The 10,355-nt window shown below is 33.2% G+C and overlaps 1 protein-coding gene across 1 annotated transcript in view; it reads left to right on the plus strand.

Annotated features, from left to right (window-relative positions):
* The window catches only part of LOC147078289 (serine/threonine-protein kinase NIM1), a 185,623-nt gene extending 175,669 nt beyond the window's left edge, over positions 1 to 9,954 (plus strand). Inside the window, exons 3-10 of the mRNA XM_085958254.1 lie at positions 2,683 to 2,841; positions 3,856 to 3,935; positions 5,083 to 5,182; positions 6,092 to 6,203; positions 6,493 to 6,649; positions 7,450 to 7,558; positions 7,917 to 8,159; positions 8,550 to 9,954. Of these exons, the coding sequence (XP_085814380.1) occupies positions 2,817 to 2,841; positions 3,856 to 3,935; positions 5,083 to 5,182; positions 6,092 to 6,203; positions 6,493 to 6,649; positions 7,450 to 7,558; positions 7,917 to 8,159; positions 8,550 to 9,367 (1,644 nt within the window). The 5' untranslated portion in view covers positions 2,683 to 2,816 and the 3' untranslated portion in view covers positions 9,368 to 9,954. The remainder of the gene's footprint in view (positions 1 to 2,682; positions 2,842 to 3,855; positions 3,936 to 5,082; positions 5,183 to 6,091; positions 6,204 to 6,492; positions 6,650 to 7,449; positions 7,559 to 7,916; positions 8,160 to 8,549) is intronic.
* Positions 9,955 to 10,355: the final 401 nt, after the last annotated feature.

Here is a 10,355-nt window from a genome sequence, read left to right on the forward strand (position 1 = left end):
AATAGTATTAGTATGTTGCTATTATCAATGTAACACGTTTACAGATAGGCTAAAAGCATTTCATTATTTTTCATACTTTGACGTGTTTATTGGTGTTGTTTTTTTTTCTTCTATCAAATCTCTCGCGCATATGGCATGGCTACTGTCGTATAAATAACCTACAACATTATTTTATTACTATCATAAACTGGCACTGGATAAATTTTATTGGCAAGTATCCATAAAAATTAAGCACCTGAAAATGTACTCAATGTATTGAATATTTACAATTTAGATTGATAGCGACGTAAAAAACAACTGTGTTCGATTGGCTCAGTTAGAAATACACCGACCGCCAAATGAGGGCGGCTCGACCAGAAAATTTTGGCAACTTTGGGGCATTTGAAAAATTTGCTGTGTCATATGGAGGACGGTATAATTCCAATCCCTCCTTAAGATTCGTCACTTTCAACTCCTGATTCCTCTGTTTCGGCAGAGTTCATTGATGGCCCCCACATCCTCAATCGGGCCCCCTACCTATCGCTAAGGTTAAAGACAGTTTGATACTCTAAAGCAGCGTTTTCCAAATGGTGTTCGAGGTAAAATTAGTGGTATTCTTTGGATGTTAGGCGATTTTGTAATACATCCACTTGAATTATGGTTAGTTACCAGTTCAGGAATAATTATTAATTGTCGAGTATTGACACATAATAATCAAAAATTGCATCCCACAATCAGATATGTATTTTAAAATCTCAATACCCACTCTCGAAGTAAAATAGCCCGCAGGGAACTTTTTTTCTTTTAGAAAAAATTTGTAATGTGGTGTTTATCTCACTTATCTGGTTGACCTGCCACGCCGGGCTCCCCCCTGAGCCTGGGCCCTCAGACTAGAGCCGTGTTAGCCACCCCCTTGAGGGGGCAATGGTTTCAGTGCACGGGTATAGAGGACACTTCATGTCATTAAAGATAAATAAACCAATAGCACCATGGAAGGCGGGCGTGCATAAATCGCGGCCGCATATACATGGCTGGTGGAGATGGGGTAACTCATATCATTGTCTTCAGACTGTCATTTTTGTACAGTTCTTTTCTTACGAACATACACAGTCGTGCTTTTCGCTGCGGAGGCTCGGAAGGCCAGAAAAGCTTTAAAATTTGATTCCGAGAGGAAAATATGTAATAGATAATAATGTGATAGGTTTTGATAATTCGAAAAAATGTGTGAAATTGATTTAAATTTTTCCTCTCAATTATGGTAGCTTTTTTGATCTTGCTAAATTTTAATCGAATCAGATTGGAATCAGGTAAAATCGGTGTTGAAGTGTCACAGTTTGCACAGTGCGTTTGTAGTATCGTGTGTCTCGGGTTTTAACGAAAGAAAAATGCCGATATTTTGTCGCGAAAGCACTTATATACATTTAAGTAGTAGAAACTGTGAGCTTTTAGTATTTTCTTCTGCGCATATGTTATCTCTCTCTCGTTTTGTACGATTTGGATTGCCAATGTATTTTAACGGTCTTAGCATACGCAGCCCGAGGCAATCGTGCTCGCACATTATTGACATCATTAGTTTGCGAACCGGAATGATCGAAAATTCCGGTTCGAGAAATTCTCGATTTCGTTATCTGGATACGTGCATGTATTATGATGATTGCGACATTGGAAATTCGTTTAATACTAAAAGATTACTGCTACGCATTTAGAAATTTTCCGAATATAATTTGAAAGCTCAGGCATCTACTCGATTCTGCCTCATAAAGTTTTAATTCGTGTTTAAAATGAATATTTATTCAACTCAAAAGAAGACGAACTTTTACCTTCAAAATAATATTACGGAATCCGGACTTCTGAATCTCACGAATTATATTCCTATATTTCTGGTGACAATTTCTCGAAATCTCTGAAACTCTAAGCTCTGACAAAAGTCCCAGAGCACAATATCGTTAATCTTGCTGCAAATGAATATCTAAGCAATGTTTATTGACTTACAGTTAATTAAATTATTAGTCTTTGTAACTTTTTCTCAGCTTCAATTTCATATAATAGAAAACCAAAGCTTCTTTTCGGAATATAAAAATATCTAACCACTGTTTTTGAAGATTGTTGCTATACATGTCGGATACCTACAGCAGTGGCGAGGGTTGGAGGTAGGCTGTTAAGATTCAATATAAATAGTGCACACTAAACCTTATCAGTCATACTTATTGTTTGTTTTAATACAATTTGCAGATGGTAAAACCATAATAAACCAAACCATAATAGTTTATTTTTTATGCTATGGGCGATCCGACAAAAATAGTGTATACGTTTCAGTACTTGCAGATGGTGGTGGTTAGTTATTTAAAATTCATTAAACCATGCCTAACCAAACCGTAATCGATAAAAAAAATCTTCTATCTACAAAATATATAAAATTATATATGGTTTATTGGAATAATTTTAGATATTTTATAGATAAACGAATATTTGTTGACTATTGTCTACTTATATAGTTTGGATTAGACCGGGCTTAATCGAATATTAAAATTTAACACACTATCTACATATTGTAGTCTTTGTTCAATGAAAACAAATACGTTTGACTGACAAAGTTTAGTGTGCACTAATTATGTCGGATCTTAATAGCTTACCTACACCCTTCGCCACTGCCAGAAAATTTCCAGTGAAATAACATTGACTTGAGTTTTTCTTTTGTTGTAGATCTGGTTGATGCTGAAGAGAGCTTCTAGAGTGTAGTGGTTCCAGTAGGTCAAGTTGTGACTATTTTTGAAGTGGTCGGAAATCAGTGGGGGTTGGAAATGCAAGAGGGGGTGAGGTGAATACAAATCTACAAGATGTTGGTTCAAAAGGGAACTGTTGGTAAGTTATTAAACATAAGCAAATATTGTTATTATATGTTCGTACTGTTATCTTATATTATCTATCTCTAATATAATACAGTAGTTTCCAACATTTTTCTTTAATTGGAGGAGCGCTTAAATTATGTTGTAAATCGGGTAATCCCTACCTGTCTGACAATAATATTATAACAAACACTACCATTTTACGCCTTATGGGCTAAAAATAATTATTTTTTTGTAATGACTAATGACTTTGTTTTTTTTTTATAAAGTTTTCTATTATAATATGCGAATAATATCTAACCAAGTGTTTCTCAACCGATAGTCCGCAGAAATTTTCTGGTGGTATGCGAATTTTTGGCGTCCAAATGCTTATGCAAAAAAAGATTTTCTTCAAAACCCGTGCACCTGCAAATGTTTGTGCTTTGTGTTTTTGTTCTTAAAGTCGATTAATGATCTTATGTGACGAAATCAACCGCTATCAGACGTTATTATACATTTCTATATAAAATGTATTTTTTATTTTTGTGTTAGCGGTCCGCAAAACGTTTCTCATATTTTCAATGGTCCTGATGGATTGAGAAACACGTATCGTGTGTGTGATTGAAGTAACCAACCTAAAAAATATCAAAATAATTTATTGTGATATGAAAACTTTTATAGTTATAAAAAAATGTCGCAGGTTGAAAATTTTCGCGGAACTTGGTTGGGAATCACTGCAATATCAAGATATATTTTTTATATTACTAGTGCTTTCCATCAAGTCAAAACAGATTAGTAATCAGGTGTATTGTATTTTGAAATAGGCTATTGTTGTCAAGTAGGTACAAAAATATATCCATATTTTAGAATGTGTTCAGTACAAAAAAAAAATTGAACGCATTATTCGAAAAAAAAATGGCAACCTGCTGTTGTAGTTTTGTTAAGTACTGTTATTTGTAATTTTTCACCCAAATAATGATGCTTCATTGGTTTGCGAGACTAATGCAATGTGTTCTTACCTGTAGATAATTTGTATTGTATTTATTTCTAGCGCCTGCAGGGCCAGTGCCAAAAACTCAATATGACCAACTACTACATAGTCTTCAATATGATTCAAGATGGCTGCACGAGGTAATTGTTCTTCTTTTGTATGTAAAATTATACTTCTGCTTTTGCTTCAGAGCCCCACGTTAGGCGCCACTTCGAAGTTTATCCTAATTATTTTTGAAAACCTTTCATAATAGATTCATATTATTATTCTTTGTCGTATTTCTCATAGTTGAGGGTCGTAATTCAGACCTTCATAAAATCTCACCAACGATCTCTGTATACCGCCTATGCCGCCATACAGTGGCGAAGGGTGTTAAGATCCGCCATAAATACTGTACACTAAACTTTGTCAGTTATACGTATTTGTTTTCATTGAAAGAAGACTACAATTTACAGATGGTGTTGGTTCATTTTTAAAATTCAATTAAACCCTGCGAAACCAAGCCTTAATAAATAGTCAAAAAATACTCGTCTATCTATAAAATATCTAAAATTATGCAATTAAATCATATATAACTTTGTATATTTTATAGATAGAATAATATTTATTATCTATAATAATTTGATTTAGGCAGGGCTTAATGAATTTTAAAAAATGAACCAGCAATATGTGTAATATGATGTATTCTTAATCCAACGAAAACAAATAAGTATGAATGAATAAGTGTGCACAGTTTTGATGTATCGACCAAAGTATACCAAAACTATAAGGGTTTGGTTTAGGCATGGTTTGATTGATTTTAAAAAACTAACCAACAGCATCTGTAAATTGTAGTCTTAGTTCAATAAAAACAAATATGTATGACTAACAAAGTTTAATGTGCACTGTTTATGGCAGATCTTAACAGCCTACCTCCACCCTTAGCTACTGGGACCATATGGTTAAAGGTATCAAAAGGCCATTAACATCTTTCACTTGGCCAAGTTATTCAGTAGGGGACCTTCTTCTTCTGCATTGTTCCTCGATGTTGCCACTTACTAGATATATCTCTAAATTATCACCATCTTCTCTGGGCATGATATATCCAAAGAACTGCAGAACTCTGAAATTTTGTTTTGAGTAACCGGTCAATCCTTTTAATTTTCTCATTTTAGTATGGATACTTTACCTATCTACTTTTCACTGTCCACAATATTATTAGTACCTTCTGCCCACAGTCCACAGAATCCTCTCATGGTCTTATATTGTACTAGTATAGAATGATGAGAGGTGTGTTTTTGGTTTCAGCTATCACTTGGAAAGCGGGTTGGATATTACCGATTTTCAAGTGACATTGGAAGCGGAAACTTCTCTCAAGTAAAATTAGCAGTCCATCAGCTAACAAGGGGTAAGATTTTTATTTATTGTTAATGAATAATACTATAATAATTCATGTTAAACCGTTCTGTAATTTGAATTCGAAAAAAAATGGAGATATGTCTAAAATCACAAAATTTCAGGATTGCCAAAGTATTTTAAATATAAATTCTCATTTAGATATGAAATTTACTAATTTAGCATTATTTGTTAATTCGACATGTCTCTTTTCTCCTTTATGGATATTTGTAATAATATACAGTCAAACTTGGTTATTACGATCACGGAAATAGCGAGATCTCGGATGTAATGAGGAAACATTCGTTGACATTTTAGTTTGTGATTTTTTCCATACATTTATTCACTTTTATAACGAACTACTTCTCGGGTATACGGAGCAAAACTGTTCATGTGTCGATCGTATAAAAACAACATTTTCGACCCTAAGCAATAAAATATGACCGGGCAGTTAACTAGACCGATGCCGCCGGGATCGGATTACGTTTATGACACTATTTAAGTGTTTACCTAATTGGTGTTTTCGCCGACAACATTGAAAAAGTATCCACGCATATGGATGAAATTGCATGTAAAAAATCCAAGCTTTGTGAAGTCAGTAAGTACCTACAAGCGCCGGTGGCTCAGCACTTCATTATAACAATAAACAACTTCTTTTGTAGTTTATGAATGCCATGCTCGTTTTGGGGATTTTTACGATGATTTTTAGATTTTTTATGTTCTATGCTTAAATAGAACGTGGCGCGAAAAATGTTATATAATGATATAAAGAGTAATGCTATTAACAAACAAATTCAGTTGGTCCCATCTTCCTCGTTAATAACCAAGTTCGACTGTAGTTATTTTCAACATATTTTTCAAACTTATCTCCCTTTTTCTTTCGCATTTAGGTTTAAATGTATATATTTTTTTTTATTTTCAGACAAAGTAGCCATTAAAATTATTGATAAGAGCAAACTGGATAGTAAAACTCGAAAGATGTTAACCAGGGAAATAGCGACGATGGAGGCAGTTCATCATCCCAATATTATAAGGTTCGATAAACATTTTAAGAATATATTACTTTAATATAAAAAGCTAAAAGTTGTCGGTAGTGATTGATTATCCAAGGAAGATTTGAGGATTGTCTGAATATATGGTAGGAGAATGACTTCTTGGCTGTACAACCTCTTAATATAAACACCATTCATAGCAGCTGCATCATGGGACGAATTGCCAATGATTGTGTTCAACCTCCGATTGCTAATGTTTAATGATTTTGTTTATATCAGTTTGCTATATATTTTGTGAAAAGTATAACACAGTGACATCTTTCTTTTACAGACTTTTTGAAGTAGTGGAAACGTACAGTAAAATACATTTAGTAACCGAATATGCCCCTGGTGGTGAATTATTTAATAAAATATCCATGGACGGACGATTAGAAGAAAATACAGCGAAAAAACTTTTTCTACAAGTCGTCCATGCCGTTAAGCACATGGTAAGTAATCGGTCTATCCATGTTGTTTATGTCAATATTCACACATAATATTCCAATTTTGAAATAAGAACATTATTTCTACCGAACACGCGATGGCAGAAGATTTTCAAAACAAGTGAATGTAGCATTTTGTAAACATTGCTTGTGTGTGGAGTGGGCAGGCTATTTTACAATGTTTTTATTAGGTCGTATTCTTATTTGTCCGGTGGTTGTTTATCCGGTACAAATCTTGCAATCGATTTTTAACCAACTTCCCAACTAGCTAGACATTTGAAACTTTTAGAATATATCAGAACACGATGCCAATGCATTTTTTTAATACTTTTAGCCATCTTTAAGTAGAATTGAATTCATTTTCAGTTAATTCTGTTTTGTATGAAAAGTTATTTCGGAAGAAATCCTTAAAAAGTAAAATACTATTATTGGTTGCTAGGGGTCTAGGGTCCTAACAACTAAATTATTAATATATACGTGTGTTACTATGGAAATCAATATGAATGTCAAAATGACATTTCAGTATTATTTCTATCAAGTACAATTTTTTTTGATCGTTTAAGCTAGTTAAGTCAAGTTTATATGATTCAACAGAAAATTTAAAAACGTTGTAAGTATATAATAAGTTCTTTTTATCTTGTAATTATTTTAATCTTATTTTAGATATTAGTAGTGATATAATAGAATAGACCCATTTGCTCACTGGGACAGTACTGAGCAGTTAGTGTTAATTTATATTATTCCAGTGCGAAATGTAGATATATATATATTTATTTTTCTTAATTTATACTACTTTTTCTTTTCAGCATACCAAAGGTTTTATACATAGAGATATAAAGGCTGAAAACGTATTCTATTCTTCCCCAGCCGTTGTGAAGCTAGGGGATTTTGGGTTCAGTACCCAATTAATGAACGGTATGTTTTTTATGATGTTTGTTCAATTATTATTTCTAATCACCAAGATATACATACAATAAAAGACAAACTGTGTTTCTAAAAACAACATTTAACCAATAATTGCTAAAATCTAACTTTTAAGCTGAAAAAAATCAATCAACGATGACGATGGGTTAGCTTCGAATAGATACTTAAGTTAAGAGCATGTGAAATTTCTCTTTGGGTTTGACATAAAGAATGAAGAGCAGAAGAAGTAAAAAGGGTTAAAGAGTTATCCTTAATAACATAGGGTGAAGAAGCCTAAAGTAGCTGTCAAACATCAAATGTCTGTAATGGTACATAGAGAAGTCATTAAAAATCTTTTTCACCTTTTCAGGAATGTGGCAGCCATTAAACACATTCTGTGGATCTCCGCCATATGCAGCTCCAGAATTGTTCAGGGACGAAAGCTACTTTGGGCAGCTGGTTGATGTGTGGGCGCTCGGAATCCTTCTCTACTTCATGGTGACGGGAAGCATGCCGTTCCGGGCTCACACTGTCACTGCACTCAAGAATTTCATACTCGAGGGAAAGTATCAGATTCCAGGATATGTCAGTGACCAGTGCTGCTATATTATAGGTATGTATGTTGAAAACAAGCTGATTGCGTACATATCTCTAATGTCTACAATTGTTAACAATCTTTTTTTAGAGTAATGATTGTTAGCCATGATGTTTGAGACTTTCACAGTTGTTTGAATTTATAGATTTTTGGGTTTTTGGGCTTCTTCCTCCTTTTCTGGACAAAAGTCTATAAATATGATCGTTAGCCATTTGCTCAACACATATTGAAAACACTATATCGACATGTAATTTATTTATTTTCGAAAGAGGTTCATTTTATTTGAAATAGAATTTATAATTTTTTTATTATGTACCTATCTGCCGTAAGTAACTTTAGTATTGAGTGGTTTTTTTTTGAATTAATGTTCCATTCTATATAATGCTTAATTATTAATATATTTTACAGAACACACATTGATCCAACCGCCAAGGCAACGAATGACCATTGATGATATGATAGAAAACGAATGGTTCAATGTCCCCCCACCGCCCGCAGCAGACTTCAACAGAAGACGAAAGAATTCTTTGATGGTCTTGGCGACTAAATTGCGAAGAGGTTCCACTCCGTTATCGCCCAATAATAAAATTACCGACATGAACGATCCGGCTAACAAGAATAACTTCAGAAAGTGTTCAACCACTATGACCGATGGTGCATTGAAGAATTTTAACAATAGAAACAAAGTCAGCGCAACTAAATATAATCCTAGTCAAGTTACTCCGGATACCATTTCAAGTATCGTCGAGGGGAAGGAATCCAATGGAAAGATACATGTGATAGAACCTAACGTTAGAAAGAAATTAGCCAACACAACTAGAGGTCAATCATTCGATGTCCAAATGCTCCCATCCACTAAGCCAGCTGTTAATTTGAAATGTGCAGATGGTACCCCTGTTGAACAAGGTCGATTTATTATGTTGCCAACGTGTACGCACGATTTGACGTTTTTGAATACTCTCGAGGTGAAGACTAGGGAAAAATTAAATAATTACGGCATATCGTCGAAGATGCTGTGCGACAGTATAGGTCTAAATTCGAAAAGTGCTATCATAGGTATCTATAGAGTCGTAATGCACCGTGTTTTAACGGAAGAGTACATCTGGGATAGCTTGAGTGACCCGGATAATCTGATTAGCAAGAGACACGTCGAAATTAAAAAGCCAATACAATTAGAGAAAAGGACACTTAAACAACGAATTTCAAGAACGTGCGTCTTGCTTTGAAGGATTGTGGCCATTGATTGGTTTTTAAAATGTTTTATTGTGACGCTATCGCGCACATCTAAGTCGCATATTGTCACAGAACAGAGAACATTTCCTTTCGTTGACTTTAACTTAAAATCTACGCATTTTATTGTTATTGCCAGAAAGGAAACATTGTTGTCTATGGTCTCGAATATTGACACGACCGTTTGAATGAAGTCCGGAACTCAAAACTCAATCGTCAACGAGTATAGTAATAGTTGTTAGCTATCTATTGTTTTTGTTGTTGATTTGTAAAATGTTTATAATTTAAAATGTTTTCACTGACTGATATGATCGCATTCCCAAAGTATATTTTTAATCGACCAATATTCAACTCGTGGTTGTTTGCTGAATTTTCAATGTCTTCTGATCTCTTTTAAAAGACAGTTTATGTAGATATTTTATAATATCGAAAAATATTTATTGTTCTATTCGTAATGTAAATAATGATTGTTATGTAGTTAATGTATGAATCTTTTGTAGTTGTTAAATGTTAATACGGTATCTATAGAATTTTTATTTATTTCGTAAAATTACGTGTGTTCAAATATGTACAGCAAATTATGAACAAAAAATTAGAAAAAACCTCTCAAACTAATAGTTATTATTTCTCAATCTTATATAGGAATTCTGTATGATAAAATATTTCTATATTCGAATAGATACGTTATAATTCTTAACATCTCAATGTTTTTATCATGATAAAAAATGATTATATTATTCAATAATTATAAAATTAATATTGTTGGAATAACATTTTTGTCAAATGTATTTGTAAGTTAGGTGTTAATCAAAGTGTCCAAATGCTCAATGTTTAAATCAACTTAAAAAATAACAATAATGTATCTATTGATAATGATTACCAATCTCGATTATTTTAATTTCATTTAATTACTTCAATCGATTGTTAACTGTCAATAATTAATGATGGAAAGACAATGTATTTATTTTATTAAAATCAAAACAC

Source organism: Rhyacophila brunnea, unplaced genomic scaffold (assembly GCF_057557595.1).
Source record: "Rhyacophila brunnea isolate RB1 unplaced genomic scaffold, BYU_Rbru_1.0 scaffold_11, whole genome shotgun sequence".
Classification (NCBI taxonomy): Eukaryota; Metazoa; Arthropoda; class Insecta; order Trichoptera; family Rhyacophilidae; genus Rhyacophila; species Rhyacophila brunnea.